This window comes from Myotis myotis, unplaced genomic scaffold (assembly GCF_014108235.1).
Source record: "Myotis myotis isolate mMyoMyo1 unplaced genomic scaffold, mMyoMyo1.p scaffold_m19_p_32, whole genome shotgun sequence".
Classification (NCBI taxonomy): domain Eukaryota; kingdom Metazoa; phylum Chordata; class Mammalia; order Chiroptera; family Vespertilionidae; genus Myotis; species Myotis myotis.
Genome location: NW_023416338.1, coordinates 2,476,544 through 2,499,023, shown reverse-complemented (window position 1 = coordinate 2,499,023; position 22,480 = coordinate 2,476,544). Strand labels below are relative to the sequence as shown.

The following is a 22,480-nucleotide window of genomic DNA, read 5'->3' as shown; positions in this document are numbered from 1 at the left end:
GAGCCTCAGCATCCAGAGTTTTTATGGGGGGTCAGTTTCATAGACACAGCTGGCCACTGCATGGCTGGCCTCAGTCCCAGCCCCTCCAGAGGTGAAGCTGGTGTGGCCCAAGACCGTAGGTCAACAAAGACACGTATTCGGCAGGACACCTCAAGGGCTTGGAGATCCCCTGTTAGGAGCTGAGGGCAAAGGCCAGCCCTCTCTTTGGACCGAGTTAAATCTTTACCACCCGACGCCTCATGGAGAGCTCCCAGGATGGCATTTCAGTACACGAGAGCCCTGTTTGTAGCGCAGCAGTGAGGCTGCCAGGCGGACATGGCCACAGCCAGGACTGGACACGGGTGACCTGCCCTAAGGCCAGCACTCCTCCCTTAGCTTTCCCAGCCCCCTTGTCGCCCCAAGGTGGCCGTCTCCCAGGGTGGGCCGTGGCGTTGGTGCCAGGCTGTGGGTAGCAGCAGGGCCAGCCATGCCGTCTGTTTCCCGCAGGTCGGGGAAGAAGCCCGTTTTTCCGTGACGTCCACATGTGCCTGCAATCTCACCCTGCACTACGAGGTGGCTGCACGGGGCAACATCGTGCTCTCCGGCCAGCAGCCTGCCCACGTCACCCAGCAGAGAAGTAGGCGGGCAGCCCTGGAGAAGCCGATTCGCTTAACACACCTTTCAGAGACAGGTGAGCTGGCTGCAGGCTGGAGGTCCCGTTCCTCCTTCTCGGCCGTGGAGACAGGGACAGGTGCCCCGGAGAGAAGGGGTAACCAGACACCGCCAAGAGGCAAGCCTGCCTCAGGGCGGAGGGCATGTGTCCCTAGTGAGATGGGGCTGGGGCCAGGATGGCAGAGTGGCCAGCTGCTCCAGGTGGAGAGGTCCTTACTGTGTGTCCGCAGGGGATGGGGCAGGTGGCAGTAGGCGGGGCCCTGCACTGGCCCACACTCTGCTATGGTGCCTCCTGCCAGCCCCCTTCAGCCTTTGCCCAGGCTCTTGCTGCACCTGGGAGTCCTGTTTTTTTCTTCTCCTTGACTCCATGTGCTCCTCACAAGACCCACCTCTGTCCCAGGGTCTTCCTCCTTTTCACAGCCCTTTTGCCTAAAGCAGGATCTCCAAAGTGGGGACTATGGGAGCTCGAGGGCAAGTCATCCTCGTGGTGGGATGTCCTGGGCACTGTAGGGTCTGAAACAACATCCCTGGTCTCCCCCCACCAGATGTCAGTAACAGCCATCCACACGCAGTGACAATCTAACAATCCCAGACATCACCCATGTCCCTAGGGAGAAAAGTCACCTTGGGTGAGAATCCCTGAGATAGGTGGATAGATTTATAGATAGATGGATAGATAGATAGACAGATAAACAGATGATGGAGGAATGGATGGGTGAATAGAAGGACAGACAGATGGATGTATGGAAAGAAGGAAGGGAAGAGAAAAGCATGATGGATGGATGGATGGATGGATGGATGGATAGATATCCATACAGCCAGCTGGACAGACTGACTGACTCATGGATAGATTGATTCATAGGTGGATACATAGATTCATGGATGGATAGACTTATAGATAGATAGGCAGGTAGACAAATTGATTTATGGATTGGTAGATAAATAGATATAGATAGATAGATAGATAGATAGATAGATAGATAGATAGATAGACTCATGGGTAGATAGATGCATAGATTCATAGATAGACAGACAGGAAGACAAGGTCTCCTCTCCCGTGCTAAGTCACTTTCTCACCCTTGGCCCTGCTGGTGTTTAGGGCGGATCTTTCTCTGCCCTGTGCACTGCAGGGTGTTGATCAGTATGCCAGCCCCACCCACTAGATGCCAGTAGCACCGCCAAGTTGTGACAACCACAAATGTCCCCAGACATTGCCGAATGGCCCCTAGGGGGCAGCATCGCCCTGGGTGAGAGCTGCTGGCCTGAGTGGGGCTCTAGGCACTGTTCACCTTCTCACCTTCCCTCCGGGAGCACTGGGCCTGAGCCAGCCCCTCCCTGCGGCTGTGCAGCCTGGGCACTGGTGGGCCCACCGGGGAGTGCTGGCTCTCCCACCTCTCCCATCTTTGACTTGTCTTAGCGCCCCCTCCAGCCCCAGCAGCTGAGCTCAGTGTATGCATGACCTCTCTCCAACTGGCCGTGACCCCCAGCATGGTCCCCCGCAGCCGCCTGCTGGTATTCTATGTCAGGGAGAATGGAGAAGGGGTTGCCGACAGCGTCCAGTTCACTGTGGAGACTTTCTTTGAAAACCAGGTAGAACATCGGGATCCCAACGGGGTGGGGGTTGGGGGGACCCCAGGGTGTCAATCGCCATCCAGGGCTGGGAACCCCAGGGTGTCAATGCGGGGTGGGCTGTGCACAGCTGCCACATGGTGGCGCCACAAGCAGGACTTGTAAGGACTGCCCTGCCTTCAGGAATAACCAGAACCTAAGTTGCATCTTAGCTGGAGCTTCTCCAGAAGTCACCCAGGCGGGGATTTGCATTCAGCACACACAGGGAAAAGCTGTTCTCTACCCCACTGGGCTCCGACTTAAGGGACACGGCTTATGCCCCAACAGCAGGCTCAGCCTGCCCTCTCCCTGCACCCTTCACACCTGGCCGCAACACGCCCTCGGCCAGCGCCTGTCTCCCATGCCCACCTCCCATCCTGTGCACAGAATGTCCCAGTTGCACCAGCTTAGTTCCTATCACTCTGCCTTCCCCTTGTGTCCTCGCCTGGATGGCTGGGCTAGCGAGGACCAAGGCGGGAGAGGGTAAGGGGGCGGTTTGGGAGGTTTGGGCCAAGCTCCTGATTTCTCTGCTGTGTTTGGGTCCAGGTTTCACTGACGTATTCGGTGAATGAGACGCAGCCCGGGGAGGTTGTGGACCTGCGGGTCAAGGCTGCCAGGGGCAGCTGCGTGTGTGTTGCTGTGGTCGATAAGAGCGTCTACCTGCTGAGGTCTGGTTTCCGGCTGACTCCCGCCCAGGTGAGTGCCGGCTTCCTATTCCTCCCCAGGGATCGCTTGCTTGTCAGCAAGTGAAGAGCCCGGTGTGAACCCACATACCCTCTCTCCATGGGGCTCATTCCTCAGCGAACCCACCCCTTGTCGCTGCTTCTGTGCGGTTGAAAGATCTTGGAGTCAAATTCAGAAGACCTTTGCGGTGTGACTTTGTCCAGGTCTCACCTCTCCGGCCTCAGTCTGCCCATCTTTAAAATGGGCCAGTGCCACTACCAACCTAAAAATAGGAGGAATTTCAAAGTGAGAGGCAACAAGCATGTATTCTAGATCAATAAGAAGAGCTACTAGGGACTCACTGATTCCGGTAGAAGCCCAAATAGTGTCCGGTTAGGGGACAAAGGCAAAGGGTGTTTATGGGAAAGGGAAGGGGAATAATTACATCAGTAGGAGGAAGGCATTTCTGTTGGTGCAGGTAACATAATGTAGTGATGCTAATTCTAGACGATTTTTTAATCTTTTCAGCCTAGTAGTCATCAGGCTGGTAGTTATAACTGCTTTCTTGTTACCTTTGCAAACAGTTCTTGGGGGCACAGTGTTGCTTTAGGCCTCGTCCACAGGTTATTTTGCCCGGTTTTCACATTCCAAATGTTCGAGGCATAAGACGTGCAAGGCAGTTTCCGGCCTGGCCGCTCCGGCTCCGTCTTAAAGGGCTCCCTTTATATTGTGTTTACCACCACCAGGGCCTGTCCCCCAGGCTTGTCTTCAGTGATGTATGTGAAAGGAGGTTGAGACGGGAGCACACCAGGCCCATGAGCCAGCTTGGGCTGGAAAGAAACCCTTAGCTGACTGACCCCCACGCCCCCCTTGCCTGTAGGTTTTCCGGGACCTGGAAGATTACGACGTGTCTGATGCCCTCAGGGTGTCGTGGGAGGACGGACCCCTCTGGTGGGCTGGGCTGGCCGCCCGCCGCCGCCGGCGCTCCTTCGTCTTCCCCTGGCTCTGGGGCGTCACCAAGGACTCCGGGTTTGCCTTCGCCGTAAGGAGGGGTGGTCTTGGAACCCACTTCTGTGCTCTTCTCATTTTGAAACAAAGGGTCTTGGGGATACAGAGTTGGGTGGGGGTGGAGGCTCCCAAACTCATTGCTGCAGAACTTGTTTGCGATTCTCCCCAGTGAAAGCTCATAAGTGGACCCCCCCCACCCGTCCCCACCCCCCCAGTCTCCGCCAGTGTGCAAGGCAGATGAGAGCAGAACGGTTCTCAGCACGGACTGACAACTTGAACTTGATAGGGAGCAGTGATGTTCAGGTGCTTTGCTGGAAGGAAAACCTTCACATGGGGAGTAGGTGGCTGTGTTCTCAGGTGGTGGGTTCACCTGCAATGACATCTGTAGCTCCCATCCACCCCTCTCCTTCCTGCCTACAAGGGCGGGGCTGGTGCCGGCAGCCGCACGTGTACAAGTGTCAGTCTAGGTCTGTCAGTCTAGGTCAGGCTGGGAGCCCACCTTACCTGCCGATGGTCTCCACGCGAATGCATGTCCCATCTGAAGGTGCTTTTCTTCCCGTTTTAAAGAGGGCCCCTCCCCCCCACACACACACACACCGTTTTTACTATGGAATTTTCCATACATTTGGAAAAGTTGAACAAACTTATAAATACCTGTATACCTACCACCTAGATCTCACAATTAACCTTTGGCTGTAATAGTTTTAAAAATTATCTTAAAAACGACATATATAAAACATATGCAGTATATTTGAACAAATGACTTATCTTGCTATGTTAGCTAAAATATATTTATTACATATCTCTCTGTACCTATAGATCTATGTTGGAACAAATGAAGTTTCAATTACGTGCTTGTTGAATGATGGGAGATTTGAACCCCTGGGTCCTGGAAGCTTTGGGAATTAGGAGGTGCTGTTTCTGAGTCAGAGTAACTAGGTTTGCATTCCTGTGCACAAAGCAGAGTCGGCCAGACCAGGACGGAGCTTCCCCTCAATCCAGTTGTCCCAATAATTAGCAGAGTGATGAAGATAATTGTGACAGTCACTGGCCCTTGGTCTGGATCAGGCACTACAACAACTGATTTTCTGTGTGTGTGTGTGTGAAAGCCACACAACAGGAAATTTAACCATTTCAAAGTGAACAATTCATTTTGGCCTTTAGTGTATTTGCAATGCGATGCAACCACTACCTCTATCTAGTACCAAACCATTCCCATCACCCCAAAAGGAAACCCCATCTCCATTCGCAGTCACTCCCCATGTCCCCTTCCCCACCCCTGGCAACCAGCAATCTGCTCTCTGTCTCTGTGGGTTTGCCTGTCTGAGCCACAATTGTATCGGCCTTTCCTCTACTCTGTCCTGGATGGCCACTGGGTGCCATGACCCCCTCAGTCCATGTCACCAAGCCTGCTGCAGGGCCATGACACAGAAGCAATGTTGGGTCAGTGGCCTCAGGGTGATGAAAACTGTTGGGGACATTACATCCACTTCCCCACTGTGGGTCTCTTGTTGTCTGTTGTCTAGGAAACAGGACTGGTGGTGATGACTGACCTGGTGAGCCTGAACCACCGGCAGGATGGTGGCCTATACACTGACGAGGCTGTCCACACCTTCCAACCCCACACAGGGAGCCTGATGGCAGTGGCATCCTCCAGGCAGCCTCCCAGGTAATTGCCGCTGCCTCGAGCAAGGTTTTCTAACTTCACCCTGTTGACATCTAAGGCTGTGGCTAAAAAAGAAAAAGAAAAAGAAAAACTAACCCCTCCCCAACCCCCCCCAAAAAAGGCTGGGGCCAGATCATTCTTTGTGGTGAGGCAGACCCATGCACTGTAGGGTGTTGAATAGCATCCTGGCCTCCACCCATCAGATGCATGTAGCTTCAATTTCCCCAGTTGTGACAAGCAAAAATGTCTTTAGGCATCACCCATTGTCCTCTTGGTTACAAAAATCACCACTTACCTAGTGGGCTGGGCACTGAGCATTCAGCTCTACCCTTCCCCGTTTTTAGCCATGTTACAGTGCATGGGTTGGGGTTGTAGAGAGAGGAAGGTCCATCAGGGGAGAAGGATCAGGACAGGGAAGGAAGCTGAGGCTTAATCCTCCATCTCCTAGAGATTCTGCTTAGAAAATTATATTACCCTTTCTCTTTCCCCTGCTTCTTTTTCTTTCTCTTCCTCCTTCCTCTCAAAATCTCTACCTTCTCAAGTTGAAACCAAATAATTACTTTTCAGTCTTTCTTATTTTAACTTTAAATGTTTAAGCCTTTTGAAGGCTATGAATTTCCCTCAGAGTACTGCTTTGGCTGCACCTGAGTTGTTCTGTAAGTATTTCCATTATAGCTCAGAATATTCCCTTTTTCAGCTTGAATTGTCCAGAAGTTTTTAAACTTTTCAAGTGATTTTTTTATGTGTTTTGTAAATTTGTTTCAAATGTGCATCATATCCAGTGAGCATGGTCTGCATGATATCCATTGTCTGGTTTTTATTTTGGAGACTGACTATATTGCCAGTGTTTGTAAATGCTCATGTCTATTTGAATATCCTAATCCCTATCATTGGGTACAGGGCTCTCTATGCATACGTGTATCCATAGCCTCTATATCAGCGGTTCTCAACGTGTGGGTCGCGACCCCTTTGGCAGTTGAATGACCCTTTCACAGGGTTTGCCTAAGATCATCCTGCATATCAGATATTTACATTACGATTCATAACAGTAGCAACATTACAGTTAGGAAGTAGCAACGAAAATAATTTTTTTAAAAAATATATTTTATTGCTTTTTTACAGAGAGGAAGGGAGAGAGATAGAGAGTTAGAAACATCGATGAGAGAGAAACATCAATCAGCTGCCTCCTGCACATCTCCCACTGGGGATGTGCCCGCAACCCAGGTACATGCCCTTGGCCGGAATCGAACCTGGGACCTTTCAGTCTGCAGGCCGATGCTCTATCCACTGAGCCAAACTGGTTTTGGCCAAAAATAATTTTATGGTTGGGTCACATAAACTGTATTTAAAGGGCCAGAAGGTTGAGAACCACTGCTCTATATCCTTACTCATCTTTTGTTTGTTTGTTTGCTAATTTATCAATTACTGAGAGAGAGGCATTCACATATCTTCCTCAGATTTGTGTCATTGTCCCTGGAGTTATGGAAACCTTTGTTATACGGAGGTGATGTTTTCTCTTCTCTCCTGTTTCCCCCTTTGGCCTTTCCTTTCTGCTCCCCTATTGCCTACCTGTTTTTTCTCCCAGCCTCTTCATTTCTTTGCTTCTCAATCACGGGCCAGCCAGCCAGCTTGGGAAGGGGAAGGGTGCCCTGAAGACTTTGCCATCCCACTCTGGATTTAAGGGCATATGAGCTGAGACAGGGGAGGCAAGCCTTGGATGTCCTCTTCCCACCTCTCCCTCTGAGAGAGGGCACACAGCCAAAGGGGGCCAGGAATGGGGTCGATGCAGTCAGCAGTCCCTCAGTACCTGGGTCTCTCCGGAGACCCTGAGGATGGGCCCCCGGCTCCTCAGCCCTTTTTCTGAACCAGAAATTGACCAGAGGGCCTTCCGCCCTGGTGGGCCTACCCATGAAAGCCCTCTTCACCTTTCAAGCGTCCTCTGCCTAAACTGAGAGCCTTCCCAACGCGCCAGCCCCCTCTGCAGTGGCTGCTGGGTGCCTGGGTCCCCTGGGTTCTTCCTGCCTGGACCACTCATTCAGCAGGAGTAGGGCAGGCCCACAGGATCTTAGCTTCCAAATTCCAAATCAGGGCGTGGCAGACCAGGCTCCTCCTGCAGTCGTTTGGAGGTACACAGAGGCATTTCTGGGATGTGGTTTGGGTGAGGGAGGCGAGTACCTGCCCCTCAGGCTCCACGGTCAGCCACTGCCCCAGGGGCCTCGAGAGCTTGGCCTGGAAGCAGCCTTCTGAACCCCAAAACCACAAAAGGGTAACTGCAAATCCCAATGCAAAAGGCACAGGAAATGCCTTAAAAAGCAGGTGTTCTGTGCCTTTTTGTAATTGGATAACATTCTTAGTCCGAGGACAAGATGTTTTTTTAACCGTGTGCCTGTGGTTAAAATTTTTTCAAACAGTATGAAAGGTTATACAGTGAAGCAGAAGTCTCCCATCTCCAGAGTCCCTTACTCCCTTCTTAGAGACAACCATGGCCGATAATTTCTTAGATACCCTTCTAGAACTTTTGGGTGCATATATAAGGATTTAAAAACAAACATAAATGGGCGAAGACTACCATACTGTTTGTACCTCCCTTCTTTAAGTCAACAGCAAGCCTTGGAGACAGTCCCTATCAGTCCATACGGTACATGCTTATCTCCCTCCTTTTCACGGACATATAATGTTCTGCTGTATGGATGTGTGTCATGTGATTAACCAGCCCCCTGCTGATGGAGAGTCCAGCTGTTTGCTAATTCTCACAGGGCTGCCAGGAACCGCTCCAGCTGTCTGTCTGGCACAGGTGTTTGTGGGTATTTCCAGGGTGCATTCCCAGGAGAGGTATTGCAGGTTGAAAGAATGTGACCATTTTTTTAAATTCTGAGCCAGTTGGGCTTCTTAATTTTTTTAAGTGAAGGGACAGCCCTCAGGGAAGGTGGACTGTGAGGCTTCTGAGGATGGACCGATGAGGAATGGAGTGGTTGGGGTGGGGAAGAGCTCATGTGATGCTGCAGAAAAACAGGGCAAGCCCAAGGGGAGGGTCTGGGGTCGTCCCTGCGGCCCTGCTTACTTTCCAAATTCCGAATTGAAGCGCTCTCATTTAAGGTGACTCTGCCAAGCCTTTGATGCCTCACTTCTAGCCCTCATCAAGTAGAACGTTAGCCCTGCCGAGTCAGAGAATTAACCTGTTACGTCTTAATGGAGTAGAATGCTAACCTGCCAGGTAACAGAATGAAGTGATGACCATGGAACTTTAATTACTTCTTTTTTCCCCTCCATAGAGCAGAGAAGAGGAGACGGACCTTCTTCCCGGAAACCTGGATTTGGCACTGTCTCAACATCAGGTACAGGAAGACTCCCTTCCTTCGCCGTCTCTGTGGGCCTTGCCGAGGCATTCACATAAGTCCGGATGTTCCCCGGGGGTTCGCCTGCAGCTCGACACCCACATCTGAGTGAGACCAGGGCATCTTTTTCTAACACATAAAACCCAAAGCCATGAAGTCAGCCCTGAATCCTGCTGCAGCCTCTGACATCTGCCCGTGACATTTATAAAATGTAAGGGCTCTGTGCCTCTCACGGCTCCCTCTTGGGGTAACCCTATCCGCCCTGTTTGCATAACGAGCCCATTAAAACGATTACAGTTCCCTGGAACATGAACTCGACCCCACCTACCTCCTCCTCACTTCTCAGAGAACTCGGACTCCTGCCCAAAAAACAGGCTGCTTTTCTCAGCACATTTCCTTCCCACCTTTTCCTCCTTTTAGTTCTTGAAGCAGCAGTGCCCTGGCAAATTCCTGCCGGATGCCATTGGCTTTTTTCTTGCAATGCTCAGCATGAGACCCCAATGGCACTAGCAGAAGGTAGTGGTGGCCTGAAAGTTCAGACCCCAGGCCATCGGGGGGCCGCCTCCTGAGCCAGGTCCCCCTTCTAGGCACGAGGTGGCACCAGGCACATGGCATGTGCTCCGTGCAGAACCGAGCTTGCCGCCAGGGTTCCCGGGGCTGCTTCCACAGATGTGTGTGTGCCCATTGTGGGAAGGCTTAACTCCTGGTCAGAATAGATCAGATGATTGCATTTTGCTCTGGGACCCCAGACTTAAGATGCGCTGTCTGGCCATCATTACTCAGTTATGTACCTGCTTTCTGGGTGCTAGGTGGTGTTTTTGGTGCCAGGAATGGTACCAAGACAAGGGGTGATGTGGTACCAGCCCTGGCACCAATCCTACCGAAGCTTCACGTTCTCACGACGGGCTGGGCATGGGGCTCCAGAGGCGGAAGAGGAGCCCTTTGGAGAAGCTGGAGAGGCGCCCAGGGCAGCTGGAGCCCGAGCTGAGTCCCACAAGATGGACAAACAAGAAAGGGAAGGTGTCCAGGTGGCAGGACCAGCGTGGACAAGAGCTGGGGGCGGGGAGGGGTGGTGGGTTTCCACAGGTTGGAGTGAGCTGGGAGGGCCTGGAGGAGGGGGTGTGTGGGGGTGAAGGCAGGTGGGCTGTGCTGGGGAATGGAGAGCCACATAGGGTTGCAGCCAGGGATTTGAGACTTGAGATTTGAGGTGCTCCCTCCCCCTCTGTTGGCTGTGACCATACGAAGCCATGAAAGTTCTGCCAGCTGGGAAGAGACTGGGCTTGAGTGGTGGAGGGGGTGGCAGCGTGTGACCCTCACAGAAGGGACGATAGGTTCGCAGGCACTGCGGGGCCTGACGGGCAGTGTGGCCTCTGCAAGCTGCAGCCTGGGGTGTCTGGCTGCCCCGCGAGGCCCACCTGGGTCAGGCTCCGGAAGTGGACAGAGGTGGACGGGCAGGTGAGGAGCAGCAGCCTGGCTCCCTGCCAGCCCAGGTGTAGTTCCGGCTTCCGTTCTCAGGCTTCTCCTCGGGTTAAAGGTTTTATTTTCCGACGAGCTCTTTTGCACCAAATGCCAAGGCAAATCGCCAAAGGACATCCTGGAACCGCAAAGGAGACAATAGGGTTTGTCCCCAGAGCCATCCTAGAGCGATCAGTGTGCCCCTGGCGGGGGCAGGGGGGATCTGGGGCGGGTTTGAGCAGTGCTGTCCGATATGTAATTTCAAACCTCCTAGTGCCATGTCAGAGGGGTAAAAAGAAACAGGTGGAGTTCGTTTGAATTACGTATTTTACATATGCCCCAAATACTGTTGTGTCATGTGATCAATTTAAAAATTGCTAAGGCTTTTTATGTTCTTTCTTTCTTTGTTTTTGGGGGGTTACTGTATCAGTTTCCTGGGTCTGCGGTAACACATGATCACAAGCTGGGGGACTTAAAACAATAGAAATTTATTCTCTCATGGTCTGGAGGCCAGAAGTCGGAGAGCAAGGTTTCCGCAGGGCTGAGCTCCCTCCGGCAGTTCTGGGGGAGGATCCTTCACTGTCTCTTCCAGCTTCCGGAGGCTCTAGGTGTCCTTGGCTCGCGGCCACATCACCCAGTGTCTGCCTTGTCTCCCCATGGCCTTTCCTTCTTATAAGGACGCCTGCTATTGGGTTAGGGACCACTTACCCCAGCATGACCTCATGTTAACAGCTGCAAAGACCTGTTTCCAAATAAGGCCACATCCACAGGTACCAGGGGTCAGGACGTGGACACACCTTTCTGGGACTCACAAGCATGTCCTAAGACTCCCTCGATTCAGCATCTTCCCCCCTAAACTGGGCGGAACATGCACTGCTAAAGTTTGTGCCTCTGAACCCGTATTTTGGGGGCCTGTGTCCCTATGGGCTGTCATCCTAAGAGCCATTCACATTTCTGATCACAGCGAGTCGGGGTAGAGGGCGGCCCTCTGCTGTCACATGCTCATGGTGTCTTAAATGATTCTCCCCCAGCTGCAGGGGGTACCTCCCTGGGCTTGGGCCGTGTGGCTCGAGTCATCTGTCCCCACCTCACCGCTGCAGCCTGGCCCCGGAGAAGGGCCCATAGGTTGTCCGTCTTTCCGCAGCGACCCGTCTGGCGAGGAGACGTTCCGTGTGCAGGTCCCCGACTCCATCACCAGCTGGGTGGGCGAGGCTGTGGGTCTGTCCTCGGCGTGGGGCCTGGGCATCGCCACGCCCTCCTTGCTGAAGACCTTCAAGCCCTTCTTTGTGGACTTCACGCTGCCCCCCCAGGTGGTCCGCGGGGAGCAGGTCAAGATCCCGCTCAGCATCTACAACTACATGGGCACCTGCGCTGAGGTACTGAGCCCGCCCCACAGCCCTCCTGTTGGGGGGCAGCACCCATGATATCAGGAAGCGGGTGGGTGGGGTCGTCCGGGGGGGATGTTGGAGGGGGCACAGCATCTTTGCTATCAGGGAATCAGGGGAGAGATGGGGTCATCCTGGGGAGGCTGTGGGGTGAGCATCTGGGATATTGGGGAGGTATGGGAAGCGGGGCCATCCTGGGGGCCGTGGGAATAGCATCTGGGATATTGGGGACACAGGGTGGGGACTGCAGGGACAGCCTCTGTGTTGTGGAGGAGGCAGAGGCAGGATGGGATCGGCCTCTGATTCACCAGCCATCGAAGCTGGGTGGGGCCGGGTGGGGATGTGTGCCTGGTGGAGGGGGGGTGGGGGTGCGCATGCCACGGAGCCACCTGGCCTGACTCCGGGCCTGCATGGGCCTCTGTAAAGGGCCTGAGCGGACATAGTGGTCCCTGTCGCAGCTGTGGTAGCAGGAAAGCCATCGCATGCACATGAACAGGCGCAGCTGCAGCATCAATCTTTATTTCTGGACACTGAAATGCATACACCCGTCTGGGGGGGGGGGGGTGCCGTGGGGGCCACGGCTCCGGAGGCCAGAGTCCAAGGTCAAGGTGTGGGCAGAGTGGGCTTGTTCTAGGGCAGCGGTTCTCAACCTGTGGGTCGCGACCCCTTTGGCGGTCGAACCACCCTTTCACAGGGTTCGCCTAAGACCATCCTGCAGATCAGATACTTACATTACGATTCATAACAGTAGCAACATTAAAGTTCCGAAGCAGCAACGAAAATAATTTTATGGTTGGGTCACATGTATTTAAAGGGCCAGAAGGTTGATAACCACTGTTCTAGAGGCTCTGAGGGACAGTGGCTCTGAGCCCATCATGGCTCTCCTGGCCTCTGGTGGCTGCCGAAACCCTTGTGTTCCTCTTGCCTGTGGCTGCGTCTCTCCCATCTCTGCCCCTGTCTTCACGTGGCCACCTTCCCTCTGTGAATGTCTGTGTCCAAATGCTATAAGGAAGGACCCCAGTCATGTCGGATTAGGGTCTCATTGTAATTTGATGACTCTGTTTCCAAATAAGGTCACGATTACAGGTAGTGGGGGTTAGAGCATCAACATATCTTTTTGGGGGACACAGTTCAACCCATAGCAGATCCGCTGGAGGAGGCTGACCTTGGAGGCTGGGGGATTTCAGAGCCTGGTGACAGGGAAGGACCGCAGGTGAGGTGGAGGGGCCCTGCAGGGCCAAGATCTGGTAGGGGCACAGTGGGGAAGGGGTGTTTGGGGGGCTCTGATTTAGTGCAGCTTGGGGAGGCCAGGGCACCCATCCTCCCTGACCTTGTCATCTTTGAGCCCCGTCTCAGCCTGGATGCCAGCTGGAGGGTGAGAGGAAGGGCGGCAAGGAGGGCTCCCCATGGTTAGAGGCAGCTCTCGGGGGCAGCGATTGTAAACTGGGGCCGGGGCGGAGCGGTAAGCGGGGCACAGGGTCAGGGGTCCAGCTCGGTGTCAGCCTCACCCGGGCCAGCTGGGCGCTGGGGACACGGCTGGCCTTCTCCGGGCCCCGCCCAGGTGAACAGTGTCCCCCAAGGCTTCTGGCTTATTTCACACGGACAACAGAAGATGTGAGCTGTGGCCCCAAAACAGAGACACTGTGGAAACGAAGAGACGTTACTCCCCCCAAACATATTGCTGGCTTTTCCTGAAAAATGAGGACATCTGTCGAGGGAGGGGTTGGAATTTGTGAGCTGAAGGGCGCCGAGGCTGCTGGGGGTTGCGGCGTGGTCTCAACACACCTGCGCCTCCCTTTCCTCAGAGGAACCTCTGGGCTTTAGCTTGGCTACACTACCAGCCGTTCTGCCTCAGTTTTCCTATCTATAAACTGGGTGTGCGAGTTCAGCCTGGTCCCGCTCACTCCCACAGGCTCAGTGGTTCAGAGTTCTGTTTCTTTAGCTCCTAGCAGGACACCTGCACCCACGAGGTACTTCATATCTGCTGGCCGGACAAGCAGATGTGGAGCAAGGAGCCTGTCCTAGATTTGGGGTTATAGAGACACATGGTGCACACGCATGCGCACGCAGAGCTGTTAGGATGCTGTAGACCTCGGTGGTTGGAGCATCTCAGAGGGCTGCTCTGTGGGGCCTGCACGGGGAGCGGCTCGTCACTCGATGCCCCGGGGTGGCTGTGGAGAGGTGGCCCTTGAACTGGTCTTGGTCTGGGGGGAACTAGTCCTGGGGGATTTGGGGAGCTGAGGGGGGACGGGGGCTCCCAGCAGGACACTGCGGGTACTGGTTCTGGTTAGAACTGGAAAGGGGGCTTCCAAGGAGGGCACGGCTTTGGGGGAGGGCTGGCAGGCTGACGGTGGCGGCGGGTGGTGGGTGTGCTGGGGGTCGCACAGACTCCGGACACCATGAGCCCACCACCTGCAGGTGTATGTGAAGATCTCCGTTCCCAAGGGCACCCGGTTTGTCGGGCATCCCGGTAAACGTCATCTGACCAAGAAGCTGTGCGTGGCCTCTGGGGAGACGGAGCCCATCTGGGTGGTCCTGTCCTTCAGCGACCTGGGGCTCAGCAACATCACAGGTGAGGGCCCTGCTCTTTGGGCACCCCCTTCCAGGCCACCCAGGGGCCCAGGCCCTGCCCACAGGCATGGGCAAGGTGTGCGGGGGGGTGGGGGGGGAGCAGGTTCAGGGAGGGCCCTCCTGAAGGGCAGGACAGCAGCTGGGGAGGCAGGCCAGAGGGAGTGGTCAGGAATGGGGGAGGCGGCCCCTGAGGGTGGGGCTTGAGGCCTTACCTGCTAGAGCCGGGTTCTTAAGGCACCAAACCAGTGTAGCACACACGTGTGCATGCATGCAAGTACAAACACACACATGCATGCACACAAACACACGTATGCACAGACACACATGTGCATATGCACATATACACCATGCAGCTTTCACATGTGCGTGCATGCGCACACGTACATGTGCATATATGCTAAAAGGGGGGAAGGACAGCTCCCTGCTCTGAGAGCAGCACTGAGCACTCAAATCTCTGCAGCCAAAGTCCTGGCTTACGGAGAAACAAGCTGCTGCCGGGACGGGAAGCCCAGCAAACAGGCCGAGGAGAGCTACGCTGACAGGAGGGTCCCCGCCGGGAGGGACCACACCCGGCGCAGCGTGACCGTGGAGGTGAGCCCACGCCCCCGCCCAGGGCACCGGGTCAGGGCTTGGCTCCCTAGGACCTCCCTGGTTTCCTTCAGCAGGGGGCCCTGGGGGCCCTGGGGGCCCTGGACAGGTGAGGGCCCCTCGCCAGAAGGGTGCAGCATCTGGCCCCTCTCCGTGGCGCAGAGCAGGCTGTGGCGAATCAGCCTGGGATTCTCCAGGGAAGCGTGGCCCCCGCTTACTAGTTGTGGAACGAAAGCGGTGCTGAGAGTTGAGAGGCCCACGGGGCTGTGCTGGTCACGCCGAACTCTGAGGGGCATTTGTTGGGTTCAGTTCTGGGTGCCTCCTTTCACGCTGTCTCCCGCTACGTGGGAGCTGTGTGTGGAAGGGGCAGAGCCGGAGCACGGGCGGGAGAGACAGGAGACAAGGGGTGCTTGGACAGGCAGTGGGATGGGGAACCTGTGCTTGGCAGACGCAGGCCTCCCCTTCTGGGCGCTGAGGGACGTCAGGTGGGGCCTTCGGTCACGGCAGCCTTCAAGGCACAGTGCTCCCACCCCGAGAGGGACGCTGGGCTGGCAGCCCGTGAAAGAGGGTGGCCAGGAGGGCCCGTGGGGGCGTGGGGAGCACGACAAGTCCAGGATTGGTTGGTGAGTTTGTTTGACTAGAGCCCAGGGAAGGGGGCGGGAGCCTCAGTTTCCCCCCCTGGGCCTGGGAGGTGGGCAGCCCAGTCCTTGTCTGTGTACCTGTGAGGTTGGCATCACCCTGCAGTGTCCAGAGCTGGAGCGGCTGCCCTGGGAGGGCACGGCACCCTCTCCTGACTGCCAGCCAACGCTGTTTTCCCCATTTCTCTGTTTCAGCCCGAAGGAGCTCCCCGCACCTACACCTACAGTGCTTTCTTCTGTCCCAACGGTGAGTCCCGGGCCCACCCCGCTGAGGACTTAGGCCCTTCCCCCTGCAGTGTTGCAGCTCTCCAGCTGCTAAGTGGACAGCCACCCTCCCTGGGGGCTGAGGACTGAGCAGCAGAGAACTGAGATGTTCTGTCTGGGGACAGCCATGAACCAGAGTGAGGGCTGGGCACCTGCCACACAGGAATGAGTGTACGCAATTGCAGACTGTCGATGCCAAAGAGAAAAGTGACCGTGGGCGGGAGTAGAGCCCAGGGCCCAGGGAAGGGGTGTTAGGGTGGCACTGAGGAATTAGGGAGACCCAGACCTTGGCGCAGCAGAGGAGGACATGGGAAATTAAAGTGAGTTCTGGGGTCTACCTTGACGCCCCTTAAATTAGCATTATGCCTGGTTAGAGCGTCATCCCGATATGCCAAGGTTGTGGGTTCAATCCCTTGTTAGAGCATGTACAAGAATCAACCAATGGATGTGTAAATAAGTGAAACAACAAGTAAGTTTCTCTCTCTCTAACCCACGGAGCTACTGGCCAGGGCTCTAGCACCATTTCTTGAAAAGGCTTTTCTTTCTCTGTGGGATTGCCTTCACAGCTTTGTTTAAAGTCAGTTGTTCAGACATGTGTGTGTGTCTATTTCTGGACTCCCTGTTCTGTTCCATTGAGGATTTGTCTATGTTGACAGCAAAGCTACACTCTTGTGATTCCTGTAGTTTTATTTTATTTTTTTTTAGAATTTAAAAAAATATATATTTTTTTGCCCTAGCTGGTTTGGCTCAGTGGATAGAGCGTCAGTCTGTGGACTGAAGGGTCCCGGGTTCGATTCCGGTCAAGGGCACATGCCTGGGTTGTGGGCTCGATCCCCAGTGTGGGGTGTGCAGGAGGCATATTTTTTTATTGATTTCAGAGAGGAAGGGAGAAAGAGATAGAAACATCGATGATGAGAGAGAATCATTGATCGGCCGCCTCCTGCATGCCCCCTACTGGGGGGCGGAGGGATTGCAACCCAGGCTTGTGCCCTGACCGGGAATCAAACCATGACTTCCTGGTTCATAAGGCTATGGTCAACCATTGGGCCACACCAGCCATGCTATTCCTGTAGCTTTAGAGTCTCAGTGTCATATGGGGTGAGTCCTCCAACTCGATTCTTTCTTATTAAAGTTGTTTTGCTTCTTCCAGGTCTTGCATTTCCATGTAGAATCAGCTTTGCAATTTCTCCAAAGACCCTGCTGGGGTTTTGTTGGGATGATATCGAATCTGTAGATTAGTATCTTGAAATATTGTCTTCAGACCCACGAACATACCTGGATCCCCACTGACTTGGGTCTGTCTTAGTTTCAGCAGCACTTCCAGTTCCCAGGGCACAGGTCTTGTGCATCTTTTGCAGGAAGTATCCCTGAGAGCACGTCTTCTTTCCTGTGCTGTTGGCAAAGCCGTCGTTAAGCCAGCAGCAGCCATGCCTCTGCAGCTGCTGGCCGAGCCACAGTGAGACCCACTCCCCATTGTCCCAGTTCTCGGCTCCAGGAGCAGACACAGGAAGGCAGGGGCCTTCAGATGACCCACAATGCCCCCTCTTCCTTTCCTCCATCCAGAGAGAGTTCATATCTCCACGCCCAACAAATATGAGTTCCAGTACGTGCAGCGGCCACAGCGCCTCACTCGTTTCGACCTGGCCGTGCGAGCCCACAACGATGCCCGCGTGGCCTTGTCCCCCGGACCCCAAGACACCGCGGGGATGATTGAGATTGTCCTGGGGGGACACCAGAACACCAGGTCCTGGATCTCCACCAGCAAGATGGGCGAGCCCGTGGCCGGCACACACACGGCCAAGATCCTCTCCTGGGATGAGTTCCGAACGTTTTGGATCAGCTGGCACGGCGGGCTCATCCAGGCACGGCTGGGCTGGCCTGGCTGGGCATGGGAACCATGTGGTTCTTTGACCTTTACTGCTTCCCGCTCTGTGTCTGGCTCTGAGGAGGGCTTGGGGAGGAGGGAGGATGGACACAGGGCGGCACCTCGAGTTTCTCACAGTCTTCCTGGAGTTGCGGTGAGAGCTGTGGCAGAAGAAGCGCCTGGGGATCTGGGAGCTGAGCGGTGGTGGGTGGTTAGGGAGAAAGAGAGTGGATGTGAACAGGTCAAAAAGGGGCTCAGGGTGCTTTGTGATCCAAGGAGGGGGGCATAGAAAAGGAACAGCTAACACAGCTTCCCAGAGGAGGGACATAGGCCATTGGGCAAACCAGGGTGAAGGATGTTCCTGGCAGAGGGAACAGCACGTGCAAAGGCCCAGGGGTTCCAGGGAGCCGGGTCACTTCGGAACCTGTAGATGCCATGCTGTGCCTCTGTTGGCCATTCAATGGATAGGATAACCTCTGGTTTCTCTGACCTGGGCCCTGTAGCCAGTGTTGCTGCGGCCTGAGAGCCGCTGCGGCCTGAGAGCCACTGCGTGCTTTCTTCCGGCTTCCAGCAGCCGTGGCCTCTTTCTTGCAGGTTGGGTATGGCCCAGAGCCGTCCAACGAGTCTGTCATCATGACCTGGACCCTCCCCAAGGCCCCAGATGTGCAGTTCATTGGCTTCTCCACCGGCTGGGGCTCCGTGGGCGAGTTCCGCCTCTGGAGGAAGATGGAGGCAGATGAGAGCTACAGCGAGGCCTTCACCCTGGGGGTCCCACACAGCGCCATCCCCGGCTCGGAGCGGGCGGCCGCTTCCCTCATTGGTGTGTCTGCTCCGCAGCCTGGCTCGGGAGGATGGGGCAGGAGCCCGAGGGCCAGGTGGCTCCTTCAGGCCCAGGTCACACTGGGCTCTGCTGGGAGCCTGTGCCCCTGGGGCCTCCAGCCACACACCCACTCTCATCTGACAAGTAGTTTCTAGTGCCTTCTCCCTGCTGGGCTCTGGGGACAGTCCCAGAGGTGATCCCAAGCCCGAGAAGGCAGGTCCAAGCCCTGTGTAAGGTGACCCCAAGGGGCAGGTGATATACTCCAGGGGCAATGGAGCTGGGGCGACGGGCAAAGAAGGCCAAACGGCCAGGTGAAACCAGCCAGGTACAGGGAGGGGAGTGGGGGTCCTGGTGAGAGGGGCAGGCATCTAGAACATTGGCTGAACAGGGGCAAGAGGCTGTGACCGGAGTCTCTAGGGCTGTGGATTGTCTTCTGTAGCTCAGGCATGGGAGTGGGAAGTAGACACTGTGATCCATCTAATATTGAGAGCTGGAAGGGTGCGGAGAGGGGGAGAGGCCAGGAGGGGGCAGACAGACCTGACTGAGGGAGTCTTAGGTCTCTGACATCAGAGAGTGGAAGCCCTGGGGCTCAGGGAGGTTGATGGTTGTGGCTGGATCAGAAGATATTGGAGTTGATGATTTCTGAAGTACAAGGTTAAGTTAGAGGTGGCTGGGAGGGTTCGTGGCCCAAATGGAGGTGAAGGGCGTAGGTGAGGAGGCACATGGGCCGAGGTGGAGAGGAGGGGAAGGCTGGCCCCGCGTGCCAGTGCCTTCCGCACAAGAGGGCAGAGGGCAGAGAGGAAGCGGGGAACCCAGAGGGGGTTGATGAGAAAGTAGCCAGGCAGCCCCACCACGGAGGAGGCCGCAGGAGCAGTGGCAGCCGCAGTGGGACAAGAGGAAAGGCCAAGGAAGGAAAGGAGGTGCGACCAGGGAACTGTGGGGATTCTGGAGGGCCCCTCAGCAATTTTGGGGACAGAGAGGCCAAGAAGAGGAAGACACAGTGCTGAAGGGATGAGAATAAGGACCAGAAGTAAGAGAAAAAAATTAAAAATGCACCGACATGTATGGAAACTTTTATTAAAAATCCAAATACTGCCCTGGCCATGTAGCACAGTTGGTTAGAGCAGCAGCCCCATAAACCAGGGTTGTGGGTTCCATCAGTCAGGGCACATACAAGAATCAACCAATGGCCCAGCTGGTGTGGCTCAGTGGTTGAGCATTGACCTATGAACCAGGAGGTCACAGTTCAATCCCAGTCAGGGCACATACCTGAGTTGCAGGCTCGATCCCCAATAGAGGACGTGCAGCAGGCAGCCGATCAATGATTCTCTCTCATCGATGCTTATATCGCTCTTCCTCTCTCTGAAATCAATAAAAGCATATTTAAAAAAATCAACAAATGAATGCATAAATCAGTGGAAAAATAAATTGATTTTCTCTTGCTCTCCCTCCTTTCCTCTCTCTCTCTAAAATCAATTTTTAAAAATCACCTTTTTGATTAAAAGTTAGAAAAAATATTTAGAATGATTTAGAATTCTAAATGGCTGTATTGATGCATGATTGTTTGTGAGGTGCAGCAAAATCATACTTTGAGGGAAATTCATAGCCTTGAACGCACCTGTTTAAAAAGCCAGAAAGCAAAAAGCATTTAGTGTAATGAAAAGGCAGAGAAAGAACACCTGAGTTCAAGGTAAGGAACACAGGGAGGTGTGTATGAGGTGGCCACCAGAGCTGGTAGGTCAGGTGGGCTGACTGGACAGGGTGCAGTCCAGTTTCAAATGGCAGCACTAGCATTCGGAGGTGGGGGTGGCCACTGTTAGGCCACCGGTGGGCTCCCATCTCTGCAAAGCTGCCCCAAAGACAGCGAGGACCCTGGCAAGGCCGGCCCCCAGCCCAGCCCTCCTTTCCTTCTCCCCAGGAGACGTCATGGGGCCCACCCTGAGCCACCTCAGCAGCCTCCTGCGGCTGCCCTTTGGCTGTGGAGAGCAAAACATGATCCACTTTGCGCCCAACGTCTTTGTCCTGAAGTATCTTCAGAAAACCCGGCAGCTCAGCCCCGAAGTGGAGAGGGAGACCACTGATCACCTGGTACAAGGTACTGGGGGAACTGGTTGAGCCTGTGGGGAGGAAGGCAGCCATGACTGCTGGGGTGGCCCGCACTCCAGGCACAGTAGATGGGGGGAGGGAAGGGAGTGGCTGAGTGAGGCCACTCCGGTGGCCTGATCGGCCACTGTCAGCAGGAGCTGGGGCCACACCAGTGAGGACAAGGCTCTGAGTGCTGGTAGTCAGCCAGGGGAAAGAACAGCATCTTTTAAAAATGTAGATTTTTTTATTTTATTTATTTATTTTTTATTTATTGCTTAAAGTATTACAAAGGGTATTACATATGTGTCCATTTTATCCCCCCGCCCTAGACAGTCCCCTAGCCTCCCCTATCCCCCAGTGTCTTATGTCCACTGGTTATGCTTATATGCATGCATACAAGTCCTTTAGTTGATCTCTTACCCCCCTACCTCCTGCCCCCCAACCCTCCCCGGCCTTCCTGCTGCAGTTTGACAATCTGTTTGAGGCAGCTCTGCCTCTGTATCTATTATTGTTCAAAAGTTTATAATGGTCTCTATTATCCATGAATGAGTGAGATCATGTGGTATTTTTCCTTCATTGACTGGCTTATTTCACTTAGCATAATGCTCTCCAGTTCCATCCATGACGTTGCAAATGGTAAGAGTTCCTTCCTTTTTAGAGCAGCATAGTATTCCATCGTGTAGATGTACCACAGTTTTCTAATCCATTCATCTACTGATGGGCACTTAGGCTGTTTCCAGATCTTAGCTATGGTGAATTGTGCTGCTATGAACATAGGGGTGCATATATCCTTTCTGATTGGTGTTTCTGGGTAGATTTTTTTTTTTAACCAACAAGAGCAATATAATCTATACCAATAAAAGGGTAATATGCTAATTAGACTGGGTAGACTGGACGTCTTCTAGTCGTCCTTCCAGACAAAGCCACAGTGGTGGGGGCTGAGGCCGTTAGGGGTGATCTGGCCGGCAGGGGAGAGCAGGTAGGGGGCGATCAGGCGGGCAGGCAGGTGAGCAATTAGGATCGGGCCTAAACCGGCAGTAGGACATCCCCTGAGGGGTCCTGGATTGGAGAGGGTACAGGCCGGGTTGAGGGACCCCTCCTGTGCACAAATTTCATGCACCAGGCCTCTAGTAATATTATAAAAAAAAATTAGAATAGAAAAAGTCCTATAAAATATCGGAGTTGGATCTGGGTTTACTTTCCTGCCCTGAGTAGCACAGATTAGCTTTCTGCTCTTGGCGCTTTGACCAGGGCATCCACAGCATGCGCCTGCCTGCGCCGTGTGTGTGTGTGTGTGTGTGTGTGTGTGTGTGTGTGTGTGAGAGAGAGAGAGAGAGAGAGAGAGTCGCTCCCTGAGCTGGGGGACGGGGGGTCCGTTCACCTCCCGTTGCTGTGTAGAGGGACCACGATGTGCGTGGGTTGATGGGCATGGAGCAGTCTCCGGCTCGGGACTTTTAGATGGTGCTGCACACATGGTCTCATTCCTGGGCTGGGTAAAGACACGCGGAAGATCGCTGGAGTGGAATTTCTGAGTCTCATGATCTGTTCAGTTTGTAATCACTTGCAGGGCTTGCACTGCCCGTGCCCCCTGCTGGCCTCGCAATAAGACCTGATGCCCAGCTTGGAGGCCCCCGTAGTTGCCTGACTTCCCTCCCTCCCTCCCTCCTGTCCCCGTCGCTCTCCTGCTCTGGTCACTGTGGCGTCTCCATTGGGCAGAGCAGTCCCCACCTCTGGGGATGGAGGGCGGGCGTTGCCCCGAGATGGTGCACATTGGCCAGCCCTGCTGTGATGGGGCAGTTTCAAGGATCCCTGATGTGGCTGTGGCATGGTTTGTGGTTCCCAGGGTGGGACATGGGCCGGCCCGGGGCAGGCCGTTCAG

At 54.5% G+C, this 22,480-nt stretch overlaps 1 protein-coding gene across 2 annotated transcripts in view; it reads left to right on the top strand.

The window, feature by feature from the left end:
- Positions 1-22,480, top strand: part of CPAMD8 (C3 and PZP like alpha-2-macroglobulin domain containing 8) — a 65,894-nt gene that overhangs the window by 28,085 nt on the left and 15,329 nt on the right. For both annotated transcript variants that reach the window (XR_004966674.1, XM_036302680.1), the window contains exons 14-26: positions 487-670; positions 2,069-2,241; positions 2,806-2,955; positions 3,803-3,964; positions 5,457-5,599; positions 8,869-8,931; positions 11,531-11,762; positions 14,190-14,343; positions 14,803-14,933; positions 15,764-15,815; positions 17,396-17,694; positions 18,291-18,516; positions 20,435-20,611. Coding sequence is in view for 1 of the 2 variants with exons in the window: in XM_036302680.1 (XP_036158573.1) it covers positions 487-670; positions 2,069-2,241; positions 2,806-2,955; positions 3,803-3,964; positions 5,457-5,599; positions 8,869-8,931; positions 11,531-11,762; positions 14,190-14,343; positions 14,803-14,933; positions 15,764-15,815; positions 17,396-17,694; positions 18,291-18,516; positions 20,435-20,611 (2,146 nt within the window). In the remaining variant the exon portion in view is untranslated. The remainder of the gene's footprint in view (positions 1-486; positions 671-2,068; positions 2,242-2,805; positions 2,956-3,802; positions 3,965-5,456; positions 5,600-8,868; positions 8,932-11,530; positions 11,763-14,189; positions 14,344-14,802; positions 14,934-15,763; positions 15,816-17,395; positions 17,695-18,290; positions 18,517-20,434; positions 20,612-22,480) is intronic.